The following is a 19,172-nucleotide window of genomic DNA, read 5'->3' as shown; positions in this document are numbered from 1 at the left end:
CACATATAGATAATTGAATTATCTTTCCATAACCATCAACTATGCTAAAATCAGACCTTCGAGTAAAACGTTATGCCCGTTTAGTAAAGGCTTGTCGAACTGGCCTAGCCGACCGGGCATTGATCAATCGATGGACCGTTAGTTCTTGTCGTCGATTGGTCCGACATCAGCTTACCCAGGGGTCTTTTTGTCTTTTTACAATTCATTTAAACCTTAGATACGTCGTTTTGACTCTAAATCATCAGATTTTAGTTAGTTTAAGCCTAGAAACATAACTAAAACATATATAAGTCAAATCATTAAATCAAAACTTAGAAAATTAGAAGCAAAAGAGGAGAAAAAGCTCAGGAACCCTAGTTCGAGAACGCAACAAGTTCCAGTAGTTCTAGCCCAAAACTTAAGTATTTTTTCGTGGATTTCATCACAAGTATGTGGGATTTCACTAGTGGGTTCCTTTTAGCTATTAGTTCTCTATTTTTCAGTCAGATTCTTTATTCTTCTGTCATAATTAAACCTAGGGTTTCTAGAACCTCAACAGAACTTCATGAATTTATTAAATATATGTTCCGAATCATATTAATATATTATTACTCAGATTATCGCATGAATTTCATAACCCTAGCTTTGTATGTCTTTAGTTCTTGATTACACATGCTAGGTCAGATATTTCAGACACTTCAAATATACATGCCTCGGTCATAAATGCATACTACCAGATTAATTGTTGCATTTTCAGTTTGCATGTTCAGTTTCGAGCTATCCAAGTATTTACATAAACTCAAACATAATCAGTTAATTTACAGAATTCATTAGGAGTAGCATAATACCGAGTTGGACTAGGGTTTAGCGTACCCAATAGTCCCAAAACTACTATCCAAGTAGGTTGTAAGTACCCTATGTGGGCAATCAGTTTAATGATCACGCCAGCATGCCTTTATACCTTTGGCTGGATATATTGGATCCTCTAGATGGGACATATACATCGGACTCCACATTTAGCTCATGTGATTTTATTATCGATTATTAGTAGCTCCCACAGTTTAGTCAGAATCTCTGCATTGACCATTTATCAGTAAATTCAGTATTCAGTTTCAGCATGTTATAAATTGGTCATTGCATCTAGTTAGCTCAGAAATCAGTAAATCATGTTCAGATTAATTTACTTTCTTTTGTGCTTGTTCAGTAATGTTTTATTTCAGCTTTATTGTATCCTACATGCTAAGTACCTTTCAAGTACTGACACATACATGCGCTACATCTTCTCATGATATAGGTTCAGGTTCTCAGCATCTAGATCACACATAGATCAACTTTCAATCTCCAGTTCAACAGATTCAGTGATGAGTCCTCATTCTCTGAGAACAACAGTCATGAGTTTCATTCCAGTCTTTAGTCAATTAATTTCACTTTTTGCTAGATTTAGCTGGGCTTGTCCTAGTATTTCTAGTCTAGTTTAGAGTCTTATTTTAGACATATTTAGTTTCAGCTTAATGTTGAGTTAATAACTTCATTGTATTAAACTCATCAGTTTTCATATATATTACTTTTAGCATATGGATATTCCCCATCTTTTCATAAAAGTTATGATTTAGATTCCGCACCCATTTATTATCTTTAGTATGTTCATGATCATGCCAACATGGTTAGCTTGGGATCATTTGTGGTCCTAGGTTCCGTATCCGCATCTCGGGGGTAGCTCGGGGCGTGACAAAACTTGGTATCAGAGCGCCATGTTTAAGTGTCCTCGGATGTCTAAAAAGCCGCACTAAGTAGAGTCCTTTTCATGGGTGCGAAGTGCACCACATCTAATAAGAGGGAGGCTATGAACTGTTTTTGGAAAAACTTCACTTTCTTGTTACTCTTATCGTGCGTGAGATATGATCTTATTCCATTCTAACTTGATGTTCTATGTTTCAAATTATGCCTCCTCATAGAGCTAACGCTAGGAATGCGAACGCCAGAAATCTAAGCGCACCTCCTCCTGCCCCAGATCAGGAAGTCTCTAATATTGAGTTTGTAAATGCCATACAGATGTTGGCTCAGAGTATGACTAACCAGAACAATCGGGTTCATGCTCATGTGAATGAAAATGGTGGATCAGTAGCAGCAAGGGTCCGTGACTTTGTTAGTATGAATCTGCCTGAGTTCATAGGATCGCAGACTAATGAGGATCCTCATAATTTCTTAGATGAGATCAATAAGATCTTTGAGTATTGCAAGTCACTAGGAATGATCGTTTTTAGTTAGCATCATACCAGTTGAAGGATATTGCTCATATCTGGTACACTCATTGGAAGGAGAATAGGGATGAAAATGCGGATCATATCACTTGGGATTGCTTAAGTGAGACTTTTATCGACAATTTTTTCTCAATAGAGTTGAGGGAAGCAAAAGCTCAATAATTCATGAACTTAAGGCTGGGTAACATGATAGTCCAAGAGTATGGACTCAAGTTTAACCAACTCTCTAGTTATGCTCCTCACATGGTTGCTGATTCCAGGGCTCAGATGAATAAGTTTTTGTATGGAGTATTAGATTTGGTGAAAATTGAGTGTAGAAATACGATGTTACTTGGATATATGAACATCTCTAGATTTTGAATCATGCTCAGCAGGTTGAGGGTGATAAGCTTAGGGAACAAGCTAAGGAAAATAAGAAGGCTAGGACTGGGAACTATGACTATTCTCAGCAGAAATCAGGTGGTGGAAATCGCTCACAGGGTCAGAAGAATTTTTGGCTTCAGCCCCTTCATTAGCTAGTGTTCCATCCTCCAAGAACATATATGACCAGAAGGGTAGAGCACCAGACTCTAAATCTCAGGGAAGTGTTTCAGGCACCAAGACTTACCCCACTTGCCTTAAGTGTGGTAAGAACCATCCGGGCGAGTGTCTTGCAGGAAAATATGGAGGTTTTAGGTGGGGTCAGTCTGGTCACAGGTTGAGGGATTGTTCTTCTAGACAAGGTCAAGGAGGTGGTAATTGTAGTGCTCAGTCTACAACTTTAGTAGCACCAGCAAGGCGCCTAACTCAGCAAGGTAACACATCTGGTACAGGTGGCGGTCAGCGCCAGAATAGGTTGTATGCTCTTTTGGCTTGCCTGGATCAGGAAGGTTCTCCTGATGTAGTCACTGGTACGTTAGTGTCTTTGACTTTGATGTTTATGAATTGTTAGATCCAAGGGCTAAGTTTCTATTGTAACTCCTCACGTAGCAGTCCAATTCAATGTTAGTCTAGAAACTCTCAGATGCTTTCTCATTCTCTACTCCAATCGGTGACCCTGTTATTGATAGACGGGCAAAAATTGCCCTGTCACCAGTCTCTCATAAATTCACCTCAGCAGATCCAGTAGAGTTAGAAATGGTAGACTTCAATGTCATACTAGGCATGAATTCGTTACACTCATGTTATGCCTCAGTCGATTGTAGAACTAGGATTGTTCGTTTTCAGTTTCCATACAAACCAATCTTAGAATGGAAGGGTAGTAGCTTAGCCCCTATGGATCGATTTATTTCTTACCTTAAGGCTAAAAAGATGATATTTAAGGGTTATCTCTATCATCTAGTTCGGGTTAAGGATTCTAGCCTTGAAACCCCAACTCTTGAGTTAGTTCCAGTAGTCTGTTAATTTTTAGAAGTATTTCCAGAAAATCTTCCTGGAGTCCCTCTCAAAAGAGAAACCGACTTTGGAATTGATATCCTTCCTGATACCAAGCATATTTCTATTCCTCATTGTAGAATGGCTCCAACAGAGCTTAAGGAATTGAAAGAGCAGTTGAAAGACCTTCTAGATAAGGGCTTCATCAAACCTAATATTTCACCATGGGGTCACCAGTGATGTTTGTAAGGAAGAAATATGGTTCTCTCAGAATGTGCATTGACTATAGAGAATTGAACAAGGTCACAATCAAGAATAAGTATCCCATCCCTAGGATTGATGACTTATTTGACCAACTTCAGGATGCTAGTGACTTCTCAAAAATAGACCTCAGATCGGGTTATCATCATCTTAGAGTCAGAGATAGTGACATTCCGAAAATAGCCTTCAGAACTCAGTATGGTCATTACAAATTTGTAGTTATGTTGTTTGGACTAACCAATGCTCCTGCAGCTTTCATGGATTTGATGAACAGAGTGTTCAAATGTTAATTGGACTTGTTCATTATTGTCTTCATCGATGATATCCTCATTGAGTTTTGATTGCAATCTGTTGCTTTTCTTGGTAACATTGTATCTAGCGAAGGGATCCGAGTGGATTCACAGAAGATATAAGTAGTGAAGCAGTGTCCCAAACCTACCTGTTCTACAGATATCAGAAGTTTCTTAGTTCTAGTGGGTTATTACAGAAGGTTCGTGGAAGAATTTTCATCCATAGCCTCACCATTGACTAGGTTGACTCACAAGATTGTCAAGTTCAATGGTGAGATGATTGTGAGAAAAGCTTCACACAATTGCAAGCTAGATTGACTGCAACTCCTGTCTTGACTCTACCAGAGAGTTCAAATGGTTATGTCATCTATTTAGATGGATCCAGAGTTGTCCTTGGTTGTGTGTTGATGCAACGAGATAAGGTTATAGCGTATGCCTCTATACAAGTTAAGGTGAATGAAAAAAACTATCCAACCCGTGACCTAGAGCTTGCACCAGTGGTGGTTGCACTCAAGATATGGAGAAACTACTTGTGTGGTGTTCATGTAGATATGTTCACCGATCATAAGAGTCTTCAGTATGTGTTCACCCAGAGAGAGTTAAATCTTTGCCAGAGAAGATGTTTACAGTTCCTTAAGGATTATGATATGAGTGTGCATTATCACCCGGGTAAGGCAAATGTAGTAGAAAATGCTCCTAGTAGTTTATCTATGGGTAGTGTAGCCCATGTTAAGGAAGAAAGGAAGGAGCTAGAGAAGGATGTTCACAGGCTTGTTCACTTGGGAGTTCGCCTTATGAGCATATCAAACAGCGGTGTAACAGTTTAGAATGGGGCAGAATCGTCTTTGGTAGTTGAGGTTAAGGAAAAGCAAGACAGTGACCCAATCTTGCTTGAACTTAAGGGTGCAATGCATAATCAAAGAATGGAGGTTTTCTCCCAAGGGGAAGATGGTGTACTTCGCTACCACAATAGATTATGTGTTCCTGATGAGGGCGAGTTGAGGCAACATATTTTTGCAGAAGCCCATAACTCTAGGTATTCTATTCATCCAGGTGACTAAGATGTACCGCGATCTACAGAAAGTCTATTGTTTGAATGACATGAAGAGAGATATAGCATACTTTGTGAGTAAGTGTCCCAATTGCCAACAAGTCAAGAAAGAACATCAGAAACCAGGAGTTATGACACTCAAGAGATCGACATTCCTACTTGGAAGAGGGAAGTGATCAATAAGGATTTCATCACAGGGTTACCGAGTACTGGCAGATAGCATGACTTCATTGGGTGATAATTGATAGGATGACTAATTCTTTTCGCTTTTTGGCGGTCAAGACTACATATTCGAATTATTCCAAGTTTTACATTAACAAGATTGTGAGGTTACATGGAATTTCTTTGTCTATCATCTCTGATAGAGGTCCTCGATTTATCTCTCATTTTTGGAAGTCATTTCAGAATGGTCTTAGTACTTAAGTTAACCTTAGCACAACTTTTCATTTGCATACGGATGGACAGGCAGAGTGTACCATTCAGACCCTAAAGGATATGTTGCGGGCTTGGATGATCGATTTCAAAGGTAGTTGGGATGATCACCTTCCTCTTATTAAGTTTGCCTACAACAATAACTACCATTCCAGCATTTAAATGGCCCCTTATGAGGCAATATATGGGCGTAGATGTAAATCTCCTATTTGTTGGTTTGAAGTAGGTGAAGCAGATTTGATAGGGCTAGATTCAGTCCTTTATGCTATGGAGAAAGTGCAACTCATTATAGATAGACTTAAGACAACCCAAAGTCATCAGAAATCTTATGCAGATGTAAGGAGAAGGGAATTAGAGTTCCAAGTTGATGATTGAGTTTTTCTGAAAATCTCACCTATGAAAGGGTTGATGAGATTTGGAAAGAAGGGGAAGTTCAGTCCTAGATATGTAGGCCCTTAAAATATCATGAAAAGGGTTGGCAAGGTGGCATATGAGTTAGATTTGCCAACATAATTAGCAGCAGTGCATTCGGTCTTCCACATCTCACTCTTGAAGTAGTGTGAGGGTGATCCAACCTGTATAGTGCCATTGGAGAGTGTGGAGGTGAAATATAGTCTTTCTTATGAGGATGTACCAGTAAGATTCTTGCGTCAAGTCAGAAGGTGAAGAAACAAAGAAGTCACTCAATCAAGGTTTTGTGGAGGATTCAGTCTGTAGAGGGACTACTTGGGAAGCAGAAACAACCATGAAATCTAAGTACCCTCACCTCTTTCCTTCCAATTCCGCTCCAGCTTGAGGTACTGGTTTCTCTTCAGTTTTCCAGTCATTCATGCGTAAATTCAGTCTTAAAAATAATGTTCCATCAGTTTGTACTTATATTTTCAGCGTATTTGCTTGTACTCGGAATTCAATTCAGGCAGAAACTAAGTTTTTAGTGTTTAGTAGTGGGGTTTGCAACTCTTTCCTCTATTTCAGCTAGTTTTGTCTTAATTCGAGGACAAATGTTTCCGGGGGGACATAATGTAACACCTCGTAGCTAAAACAGACAAAAAAATTAGTTTTTCAGAAAAATTTGCTGGTGCAACAGAGGAGACCATCGACGGACCATAGCCTGATGCACAGTCTGTCCTGCACAACCGTTGATGGGATCAGAAATTCCCAAAAATCTCAGCCCAGGAAAATTGGTTGAGTGTTGGTTGACGGAAGGACTTACGGTCCGTAGGTCAGACTATTGTCCGTAGTCCATGACCGTAAATGCAATTGGGTCAACTTCACATGGTTGTAAGTATTAGCACAAAATAAATTAGGTGTACCATGACCTTACACATATAGATAATTGAATTATCTTTTCATAGCCACTAACCTTGCTAATGTCAGACCTCTGAGTAAAAAGTTATGCCTGTTTTAGTAAAATCCTGTCGAACAGGCCCAACCGACGGGGCGTCGGTCAATCGACGGACCGTCAGTCCTGGCCGTCGATTGGTCCAACATCAACTTACCTAGGGGTCTTTTGTTATTTTCTCATTTCATTTAAACCTTAAGATACGTTGTTTCGACCTTAAATCATCATATTCTAGTCAGTTTAAGCCTAGAAACAAACTAAAACATATCCAAGTCAAATCATTAAATCAAAACTTAGAAAATTAGAAGAAAAATTTCAAGAACCCTAGTTCAAGAACGCAACAAGTTTCAGCAGCTCCAGACCAAAACTTAAGTATTTTTCGTGGATTTCATCACCAGGTATGTGGAATTTCACTAGTGGATTCCTTTTACCCATTGGGCCCTAGTTTTAAGTCAGATTCTTGATTTTCTTGTCATGATTAAACCTAGGGTTTCTAGACCCTCAACAGAACTTCATGATTTTATTAAATATATGTTCCAAATCAAATTATCATGTTATTACTCAAATTATTGTATGAATTTTAGAACCCTAGCTTTGTATTTCTTTAGTTCTTGAATTATACATGCTAGGTCAAATATTTCAGACACTTCAGATATACATGCTTTAGTTATAAATACATAATTATCAGATTAATTGTTGCATTCTCAGTTTGCATGTTCAGTTTTGAGCTATCTAGTATTTACAGAAACTCAGACATAATCTGTTAATTTACAGAATTAATTGGAAGTAGCATAATACCGATTTGGACCAGGGTTTAGTGTACCCAATAGTCCCAGAACTACTAGCCAAGTAGGTTGTAAGTCCCCTCTGTGGGCAATCAGTTTAATGATCACGCCAGCATGCCTTTATACCTTTGGCAGTGTATATTGGGTCCTCTCGATGGGGCATATACATCGAACTCTACATTTAGCTCATGTGGATTTATTATCGGTTATTAGTAGATCCCACAGTTCAGTCAGACTCTCTGCATTGACCATTTATCAGTATATTCAGTGCTCAGTTTCAGCATGTTATAAATTGGTTATTGCATCCAGTTAGCTCAAAAATAGCATATCATGTTCAGATTATTTTACTTGTTTTTGTGCTTGTTCAGTTATATTTTATTTCAGCTTTATTCTATCATACATGCTCAGTACCTTTTATGTACTGACGCATACGTGCACTACATCTTCTCGTGATGTAGGTTCAGGTTCTCAGCATTCAGATTACGCATAGATCGACTTCCGATCTCCAGTTTAGCAGATTCAGTGGCGAGTCCTCCTTCTCCAAGGATAACAGTCATGAGTGTCATTTTAGTCTTTAGTTATTTAGTTTCAGTTTTTGCTAGATTTAGCTGGGGCTTGTCCCAGTATTCTAGTCTAGTTTAGAGGCCTATTTCAAACATAGTTAGTTTCAGCGTAGTGTTGAGTTAGTAAATTCATTGTATTAAACTCATCAGTTTTCATATATATCATTTTTAGCATATGGGTATTCCCCCATCTTTTCATTATAAGTTATGAGTTAGTTTTCGCATCAGTTTATTATCTTTAGTATGCTCATGATCATGCCAGCAGGGTTAGTTTGGGATCACTTGTGGTCCTAGGTTCCGTGTCCGCGTCTCGGGGGTAGCTCGAGGCGTGACAATAGCCTCCAATAATTCTAATTGCAATTGAACACGCCTTCTAAAGTCCCAATTCAAATTGAACATGTCTTGTAGAGTCCACAAAGTTTTAATGTCTATAAATTCCCCATATTCAAAACTTAGCATAGTGTAGACTCGATGAAACTCAACGACGAAGCTTGAAGTACTTTGTTTGCAACAAATTTTAAACATATGGAAAATAAATAAACAAGACAAATAAAATCTAAAGAAAGATGAATATTCTATTCATCAAGATTGCAGGTACAATTTTGTTATTCCCTTGATTTTACTCTCCTAAAATTTAACCATGATTCGAGGGCCGTTAGTGGTAAAATTCTCGAGTCAGCATCCGTAAACTTTGCATTCCATTGTCGAGATGCTTGTTTTAAGATCATATAATGATTTCAAAAGTCTTCAAACCTTAGGTTCCCCCTGACTTGTGAAACCTTTAGGCAACTCCATGTAAACTTGTTCAAATAAATCCCCTTGCAAAGATGCATTAAAAGCATCCATTTGAAATATTTGCCAATTTTCAGTTGCTGCAATGTCAATAATATATCTTACTGTGACCATTTTTACATATCGTGAAAACGTCTCTTGATAATCAATCCCTTCAGTTTGATTGTACACCTTTGCTACAAGCCGAGCTTTAAATCTATCAACCTCTCTATTGGCTTTATACTTGATTTTGAACACCCATTTACATCCTATTGCTTTCTTTCCTGGAGGAAAACTCATAATTTCCCATGTACCATTACTTTCTAATGCTGCAATTTCCTACTTCATGGCCTCTATCCACCTCTTATCTTGCACAGCTTCTTCATAAGTGTTAGGTTCAATATCTACATACATACCACTCAAATATGCTTGATAAGTACTAGAGAGGTGATCATAAGAAATGTAATTGGATAGTGAATGAGGGTGAAAAGAATCACTCACATTAGTGACACAGTCCTTCAGGTGGATAAACTGTCCTTTTGGAGGATGAAGTTCTAGGCACATCAACAGCAACCACCTCAGTATGCACAATCTGGTCATGATCATCATTAACAACATCATGGACCATGTCATGTATTGGTTCAGTTTCACCACCATTTTCAATTGATGTTGTGACTACTGTAGTATTAGGATCAAGAAAAGGTTGTGCAGGGAAAACTGGTACGTAATAATCCTACAGTTGACTAAATGGAAATATATGTAATTTGAATACCGCATCTCTGCTCACCATAAATTTCTTCAAACACAGATTATATAGTAAATATCCCTTCTGAGTTAATGAGTAGCCCATCATTACACATGCATCAGCTTTTGAAGAGAATTTATCATCTGTCACAGATTTAGTGGCATAACACAAACACCCAATTGTTTATAGGCAATGTAGCTGTGGTGTGATTTTGTGAAAGACCTCATAAGGTGAAAGTCCTTGTAACACACTAGTAGGCATCCTATTGATCAAGTACACAACTACTAATACACATTCACCCCATAATTCAATAGGAATAGATCCTTGAAACCTAAGAGCTCTAGCCACCTCAAGTATGTGTCAGTGATTTCTCTCCACACCTCGATTTTATTGTGGAGTGTGAGGGCAACTGCTCTCATGAATAATACCCAAAGAGGAAAACAAGGTATTACACTCCTTGTTAAAAATATCAGTACCATTGTCTAATCTTACTCTTTTGATTTGTTTACTGAATTGAGTCTTGACTAAAGCAAAAAATGATCTTACAGAAACAAAAACATCACTTTTGAATTTTAGTAAAAACAACCAAACCATCCTTTACTTATCATCCACAAATATAAAGTATCTAAAACCATTATGAGTAGCATATCTGTAAGGTCCCCATACATCAACATGAATTAGATCAAACACAACATTTGTTCTAGATACACTTATAGGAAATGGAAGTTTGGTCTGCTTAGCTAAAGGACATATTGGACAATTATTACATGCATAACTAGTAGCATCCTTGTATAGTTCCTTCAAAACTCTAAATGAAAGATGGCCCATCCTGTAATGCCATCTTAATGATTGTGAGTCTGTCTTGGTCAGTAAGCATCTTTTATTAACAGTATAAGCATCATCATTTGCCTTTGTTTGATATGCACTAGGAAAGTAATATAGTCCTTCAAACTCTTTACCAATCCCCTTCACCTTTCCATTGAAGAGGTCCTGAAAAATGCAGAACTCAGGAAAGAAATGTACAGAGCACTTCAATTGTCTTGTTAATTGAGACACTGATAATAGGTCATGCTTAAACTCAGGAACTACTAAAACATTAACTAACGCACCACCATCAGGTATCATGCAACTACCTGAGTGAGTAACTAGTGTAATTTGACCATTAGGTAGATAAACCTTCCTTCCTGTATTCTTGTTATTTTCACTAATATTACTCAGTTTTTCAGGCATACAAGTCATATGACATGTTGCCCCAGAGTCTACAATCCAATAACCTTTCTTGCCAAACATTTCATTATTATTATTAACATCCATTGCATCATAATTCTCATGTCTGTGAGAAACTAAGAGAGCATTAAGATCACTGAAAATTACCTGCCATGTTGACCATCTCTTCATTCTTCTCTTCTTCATTCAAGAATTTCAATATTTTCTGATATTAGTCTAGAGTATATGTTGACTTCATAGCAAGTGCCTGCAAATTAGTTCTAACAGAATTGACATCATGTAGTTTTTGTGCATCAGTTTTATGTCCTTCACCAATTATCCCAAAAGCATCCTCCTCAGTACATTTATCAATTTGTACATTATTTGCTAGACCTTTTCCTTTGTTCAAATTTACTCCTCTTGTTGTATTATTCTTCTTAAAATTCCAGTCCTCAGGATATCCCACAAGTTTGTAACAAATGTTCGTAGTATGACCATGCAATTTACAATGCTCACAGAACAGATTCCAGTTCACTTTCTTCTTACCATTGTAAGCTCCTCTTGCTGCATAATCACCTCTATATCCATCACCTTGGCCTACATTTCTATATCCATAATATATCTTCCCTGCATAGAATGTTGTAGCTTAGATTATATCTCCTTCTGTACGCAATCCTGATGTAATTCTCTGACTCTCATCCAATACTATCATTGCATATGCTTTGACAACATTAGGCAAAGGATTCATCATCAATATTTGGCTTCTTGTTGGGCCATACAACTCATTTAATCCCATTAAGAAAGCAAATAATTGCAAATATTGCATGTGATCTACATAAAATCTAGATCTATCGTAGCTAAATGAAGAAGGTGGCACCAGGGCATTAAATTCATCCCAAAGCAACCTTAACTTGGTAAAATAGGCTGAAACAGTTAGATTACCTTGATGAATTGTGCAAATATCACTGTGAAGTTGATAAATCCTCAATCCATCCACTTTATCGAATCGCTCCTTCAAGTTTTCCCACACTATTGCAGCATTTGAAGCATACACGATTCCACTTAGCAGTTCTTTCGGAACTGTATTTATAATCCATGCCAAAACAAACGTATTGCATTTTTCCCATTGTTCATCCAATTCTGGTGTGTAATCATTTTTCTTACATGTTCCAAGCACAAATCCAAGCTTACTCTTAGCTCGAAGAATGATTATCATTGACCTACTCCACAATGAATAATTCTCAGACCCAGTGAGTTGACCTGTAATTGATACAGATCTAGGGGTATCCGACAGATGGAGATAGAGAGGGTGATTCCTTTTTGATTCGATCGATTCTAGTGTTTCTGCTGCAGAAGAAGAAGAAGAAGAAGAAGAAGTTGTTACTGTGATGCCTTAAATTGCCATTGCTAATCACAAAAGCTCGGTTTACCAGAATCAAATCTTCAGTTTGAATGAAAGAATTATTGATTCACTGCTCTGATACCATGTAAAAACAAAGTGAGATTTGGGAATATTTGATATTGAATATCACGTGTTAAGTGTTACATATAAGGAGGATTAAGCCTCTATATATACATGTGCTAGGAACTAATTTCTAACTACTTTTTAATAGTGTTAACTAACTATTACAATGTTGGATCTAACTAACTAATTTTACTATACTTAATTAGTTATAACTAATTTCTATTAACCACACTATCTTCAATAGTTTTAGAAAATATGACGAATTTAGAACTAGACTTTAGACTAAAATTTAGAAAATATGACAAATAATTTTTCACCCTTGAATTTAGACTTTGAATAAAATAGTTTACATAACATTTTCACACACTTTATATCATATGTGAAAATGCACAAGGAAACAAGTTGACAAATTTGACCAAATTAGAATGTAGAAACATTCAAAGTAGATTATTGAAATTTGAAATTTATGAATTTGTATTTTGAGATAGATATTAAACTGGAAATATTAAATCAAATCAAATTTGTATATCATACTCTAGCTCTGCTCCTCATTGAAGCTACCAACATTGGATTAAGAGAATTAGTTAGTGATTGTATGTTTTTCTATTTTCAGGGTCAAAGTTCTTAAATAACGGGGCACGATCAATACGTAGTTTAAAGGCATGCAATGAAAGTTTTTGCTTTTTGACCATATGTATATGGATACAATAATAACTGAAATATTATTATGTATAATTGAATTTCTAAAAATGAAAGTATTTATAATATTTAATTCGAATATACTTTAATATCAATTTTGTGAAATACAATTGATGTTTTTAAATATGTCTATATATTGATTTAAGACACGAATTTAATTCAAAACTTTAAATGTTGTTTTTAGTGACGAGATGTTTGTTGCCACAAATGTAATAGTAATTTCAATGGTGATTTATATGTACTACTAAAAGTTACTTTTTGTAATGACAAAGGTTGCCACTGATATTCTTTTCATTTTGTGGCGGAAAAGGTCACTGCTAAATGATACTAATAGTTTATACTTTTCTTGCAACGGTAGGAGTAGCTAATGATATTAATATTTTGTAGCGACAGATGTTGCAGCAGAAAGTTTAAACTTTTTGTGGCAACAATCTTGCCATTAAAGGCTTTGTTTTAGTTGCGCCTAAACAATTGTGTCGCAATTTTTTTTTGGTGGCATATTTTTTCACAAATTGTGTCGCCACAGATGAGCAACTTAGACCTCAGCTCTAAAGTTAAAATGCTTAATCACAAATACTTGCATTAAAAGTCTCAAGAGTCATGTCGACTATGTTACTAGCCTAACTAAAATGACCCTTCTATAGCTGATGAAATCATCAAAGTTGGATTCAGAGGTCATCTTCTTAAACTTTTGATAAAAAATGACTATTTAAGATTCAAAAGATCCAAAACATAGAATCTCGCATAATTAGAAGGCCATGTAATAGCTAAAAATCCAGAAAAACAAATTATAATCATATACAACTCTGAAAGAAGTAGATCTTATAGACTAGGATTAAGGTTAGGATTAGGCAGAAAACAAGATAATGGAATAACAGACTAATTAGCACCCATATGGGTAAACCCTACCGAATAATATTAAATTTTGTTTTTATACAAATGAAATACATTTTTTTACTAGATATAGGAGAAGTTAAATTAGATTATCCAAATAATTGATGGATAACAATTAAATATTTAATATTATTCATGTTATGTATGTAAATGTGAGATACAAAGGTAGTTATTCATATGGAAATAGGGATGACTATTTTGTTTGGATCCTTATTTGTAATTTTAATTTGCCTAGAAACTTTGTTGAGAGAGTGAGGATCATAAAGTACCACATTATAGTCTCCAAGAAAACCATCATATCTATAAAGTCCTTGAGAATTTGTTTTTCCATTTTGTTCAGGAGTTCTCCACTCTCTCATGAGCTTGTCTACAATGTCTCCTGCTGCTGTGTTGTTGAAATTGTCATCCATCAAACACAAACTAGTACAATTTATTCCTGGCTTCCATGGTGCCCATACTATTATTCCTTCCACTCCTGGATGTGAAAATGCTTCTCTCATGATTTCTTCCAAGTAAACTGCCTGTAAAATATAGATGTGTGGACCCTCATTAGACGTATCAAATAATAAAATGATAATTAGATGTATTTCTCCGAGTGATCAGATTCAAAACTTGAATCTTACATCTATCTATCCTTTTGTATTTTTTCGTTCTAAAATTAGATAACACTTCTCTAAGTTGTTATTAGTAGAACTTTATATATAAAACTTTAATATTACAAAATTTCAAGTTTGTCTTTAGAATGGTAATTTTTAGGGAAAATGCATAAGTAGTTTCAACCTATGCCCGAAATCTCAGAGACACACTTATACTATACTAAAGCCCTATTACCCCTTTAACTTATTTTTTATAAATAATTTTCTATCCCTTTTGGGCTTACGTGGCACTATCTTCTGAGCTCAATGTGTGTTGACATTTTTTTCAAGCTAGTGCCACGTAGGCTGAAAAGGGGTAGAACATTATTGACAAAATAAGTTCAGGAGATAATAGAACCTTAGTATAATATAAGTGTTTCTATGGGACTTTGGGCATAGATTGGGGCTACTTATGCATTTTTTTAAACATTTTATATAATTAAACCAAATGTGCATATTAAAAATAGTAATACTGGTTGATATAACATACAATAAATGGTTTCCGTCAATCTCAATACCTCTAGTACGAAATATATATACTATTTGAATATATAAAGAATTAATTTTGGACTTATAATTTTATAATTTAAACAACTTTCACCTAAAACGTCAAACTTTCATTCATGGGATGAAAAAGAGAACAATATATATATATATATATATACATACCTGATTTGCATTGTTAGGAACATCCATTTCAGTTAACCAAATAGGCATTTTAGTTTCACTGAATAAATCAAGTACAGCTCGTATGTATGGCATCAATGGTTTTCCTAAACCAAAGTGTGCTTGCAATCCAAATCCTATAGTCAAATTTTCATTTCCTGGATATAATCTAATCTCTCTCCATTTATTTATATACTTATGTGGACCTGCATATAGATCTCCTGGAATTTCAAGGCTATTAAATTCATTCAAATATAACGTTGCATTCGGATCAATTACATGAGCTATGTGATAAAACATCCCAGATGCCTGTGCTCCAATCTTATCTTCATAAAACTTGAAGTGTAAGTTCTCATTCACAACATCCCATTCAAAAATATCATTTGAGTAACGCGCCATTATAGACGCGATACGTCTTATTGCTGTAGCCAAAAGCTCTTTAGGTGTCATGTCATGTAACCAATATTGATTCATTTTTGGTTTATCCCATAGAACAGTATGTCCTCTTATTGCTATATTATTATTCTTGAAGAATTGGAACATGGCATCTGGTATTGTGTAGTTTTCGATTCCTCTTCGACTTTCTGTCCAGTACCATTTCATTTGATTTGTGAATACACTTGCTGTAAAACCTTTTTTAAGAAACCATTCTTGGTATTTCTTGTGTTGTAATAGTGTATCAGTAACACCACAACCAATATGGAAATATGGTTTTGTAAACTTGATGTTTACTTTTACTCCATGGATCGGTTTTCCTAGTTTGTCCTTTATAGCTAACACTATTTTCCTCTTTCTTACCTGAAATCCAATAAAAAATAGTTAGATGTAAATTGATAAGTAGCTAATTGTGATAAAATACTCCATCCATTCATTTTTAATCACCATGGTTTCCTTTTTGATTGACATTTTACGATATTTTTAGTATATTGTTTGAATATCTTAATTTTTTGCTTAAAATATCGAAATAATCTAATTTTGTTAATGAAATTGACTTTCGAAAAATATAGTGGAAATTAAAAGTGGATGGATAGAGTGAGTAAGAAGAGAGTATTATATAACTTACCCTTGTAATGGCTCTCTGTTGGTGTTGATGCCATTCTGTTTTGTTGAATTCTTTTAAGGAAACATTATCCACCCAAAAGTCAGCTGTCTTATTGTAACACTGGAAGATAATTAATAACAAAATAATTATTACATGTCAATAATAATTATATTCAGAGGTGAAAAACTCGTTATGATCCCAAATTTGTACCATGTTACAAAAATTGCAAGAACAATTATGTGGGGTAAGTAGTGTAGGGGAGAAGAATCTCAAGTTCTATGCATGTAGTGAATATATAAGTTCTTTAATTTGTTGAGGTAGGATCAAAACTGACCTACTTTTGTAATTATCTATTTTTAGTGGTATATTTTAGGGAACAGTTGGGGTGGCAAAATCAAACCCAAATCTACCAAATCCTTTTTGATTTGGATTGCTTATTGATCCGTCCATTTGTTAAGTTAACTCTCAACCCATTAAAAATTGGGTTGATATGTAACCCAAATTGATTTTTGAGAAATTTTGTCAAAATAATTTTAAAAAATACTTTTTATTTTATTTTATATGTATATAGTTATAATAAAGAAAAAAATGATTTACTCAGGTATTAAAAGCTTATAAAATTGCAAATAAAGCTATTAAGACTTGGTAAAAATTGAGCGGATTGAGTCATGACCCGTTACCTAACCCATTTTGAGTCAACCTATTTTGACCTAACTCATTTAGGCCCAAACAAATGTGGATTGGGTGAATCTTGACCCATTTTAACCCGCCTAAATTTAACCCAACCCGCCCAGTTACCCTAGAGACTAGGTTAAAGCTCTTGAAACTAAAGAAATCATTATAATTAAATCAAGTTTCATATAGAGAAGCTTATGTTAGTCACTTGATGGTATTTTTGTTAATCCGCAATATAATACTTTAAAAAGAACAAGTAAATTTACTTCTAGAAAATTGATATTTTAATGATAAAAATGAAACACTTAAAAAAATATAAATGTAATAATTATGGACTTACTACAAAATACAACTCTGTTGGAAGAGGAAATTCTGGTTGAAAGCCTCCTTTAAGCATGGTCCAACAACCAGGATAAGCATTTCCAGAGGCAATAACTCTCTTTGAATTTTCTTTAGTTATTATTGCAGCAGACACGGTTGTCTCTGTTCCTTCACTAACCCTAACCCAAGCTATTGGAGAAAAAAAAGTCAAAAAAGTATAGTTCAGAATAACCAACCAACTAACCAAATAATTAACGTATATGTAAATTATATATTATTGAATAAATACCTGAAAATGTATAATAGTACCCCTTTTCCATGAATATTTTTTGAGAAAAGGTTGCATTATACTCATTCCTATTATAGGCAACCATGAAGTTGTTTCTTGAGAAAGATTTTCTAATTTCAATTTTGGCACCTCCCATACCTTCCCATCCATGCAATCCTAGGTCAAATTTTGGATTTATCAACGTTCCTCCTTTATATTGAACATGTTGAGGTTCAGCCAAGCACTGATAATAATATCATGAAAAACTATATTTAATAAGGTTATAAAATTTAATATAGTATGTGTTAAAAAAAATTAAAAAACAAAAAACAAAAAATAGAAGTATAAGTTGTTACTTCAATACTAGCATTGTAATTATAAGTCATCCCGTCTACTCCATTTCCTAAAGGAAAACATAAGCAATAATAAAATTAGTAAGAAACACAATAACACGTCAGATATTGATCAGTTAGACAGTTCCTGTCATCAGCTTCCTTTATCTGGAACAATCAGTAACTAACGATTCAATTTTCATTATGAAGATTGAAAAGGGCCTAGGGACATAGAAATGAGTTGTATAAGTTATATTTTTAATTATTAATTTCCTTTATATAACTAATACCAAAATGGTTAAAAGGAAAACAAAGAATGAAGGGTACTATACCGGAAAAAAGTAGGGGGCAACACAAAATTACTCCATATGCACAAGAAATTGCTATCATAAGTAAAAGATCCTGAAAAATAATTAAGTGAAATTAACAATAACAACAAAGAAGAAATATCAAGAAGAATATTATGCATTGGAATATATATAATTACCATCTCAATTGAGAGAAATTATCTTCTTCTTCTTTTTAATTTATTTTTGTAAAAAGCTCTTTTGCAAGGGACATGAGATTTAAGTCCTACATTTAATTCAGCAACAAGTTTGAATAAATCTACATGAGTCAAGTAGTAACTTATATTTGACAAACACAAAATAAAAAGTATAATTAAATTCTAATTAATTCATCCTTAGTAATAATTACATACGTTAATTTTCTTAATTAACTTGTATGTATTTAATAACCATCCCATATTCTTCTCTTTTTATAATATGGGGGTAGAGTTATAACGCTACCTATATTGAAAGATCCTTTTATTTATTTATATACTTATTTACTATTACACTAAATAACATCATGAAATAATAAGATAAATTATTTTAACCATAGTGGCTTGGATCATTTTGTAATATTCCTTCAAGATAATTTGCTTCAACATGATGTATGTATGTTTCTTCTTCGTCTTTTCTCGATAAAAGTACATTTCATTCTTATGTTCTTATGTGAATTCAGAATTAATATCAAGAATCCAAAAATTCATAATTTTTGCTTTTTACTTCCTCCGTCCATTATTGTTTGTCATGGTTTCTATTTTTAGAGTCAAGAACTTTGACTAACATTTTAAGATGTATTTTTATCATATT

At 34.7% G+C, this 19,172-nt stretch overlaps 2 protein-coding genes across 2 annotated transcripts; both read right to left on the bottom strand.

The window, feature by feature from the left end:
- Positions 1-11,271: 11,271 nt before the first annotated feature.
- Positions 11,272-12,255, bottom strand: LOC138339399 (uncharacterized). The gene is made up of 2 exons (XM_069290994.1): positions 11,709-12,255; positions 11,272-11,666 (listed from the first exon to the last, which is right to left on the bottom strand). The coding sequence occupies exons 1-2, from the start codon at positions 12,253-12,255 to the stop codon at positions 11,272-11,274; spliced, it is 942 nt and encodes a 313-aa protein (XP_069147095.1).
- A 1,926-nt stretch (positions 12,256-14,181) lies between these two features.
- On the bottom strand, positions 14,182-18,621 carry LOC138339541 (endo-1,4-beta-xylanase 5-like). The gene is made up of 8 exons (XM_069291331.1): positions 18,524-18,621; positions 18,369-18,438; positions 18,061-18,107; positions 17,726-17,948; positions 17,456-17,625; positions 16,462-16,560; positions 15,402-16,196; positions 14,182-14,618 (listed from the first exon to the last, which is right to left on the bottom strand). Exons 1-8 carry the CDS (start codon positions 18,524-18,526, stop codon positions 14,271-14,273), a joined length of 1,755 nt encoding a protein of 584 aa, XP_069147432.1. The 5' UTR covers positions 18,527-18,621; the 3' UTR covers positions 14,182-14,270.
- Between the last annotated feature and the right edge of the window lie 551 nt (positions 18,622-19,172).

This window comes from Solanum lycopersicum, chromosome 11 (genome assembly GCF_036512215.1).
Source record: "Solanum lycopersicum chromosome 11, SLM_r2.1".
In the NCBI taxonomy this organism is placed as follows: Eukaryota; Viridiplantae; Streptophyta; class Magnoliopsida; order Solanales; family Solanaceae; genus Solanum; species Solanum lycopersicum.
This window is presented reverse-complemented; position numbering and strand designations above follow the sequence as displayed.

Bases quoted from the DNA above. Each gene is read 5' to 3' on its own strand.
- LOC138339399 (XM_069290994.1), bottom strand. From the start codon at position 12,255: ATGATAATCATTCTTCGAGCTAAGAGTAAGCTTGGATTTGTGCTTGGA. The intron at 11,667-11,708 runs GTACAGAAGGAG...CATTCTATGCAG, and splicing joins GAGAATTACATCAGGATTGC to GGAAGATATATTATGGATAT.
- LOC138339541 (XM_069291331.1), bottom strand. The intron at 17,626-17,725 runs GTATTTATTCAA...TTTCTCCAATAG, and splicing joins GTACTATTATACATTTTCAG to CTTGGGTTAGGGTTAGTGAA. The intron at 16,197-16,461 runs GTAAGTTATATA...ATTGGATTTCAG, and splicing joins AACAGAGAGCCATTACAAGG to GTAAGAAAGAGGAAAATAGT.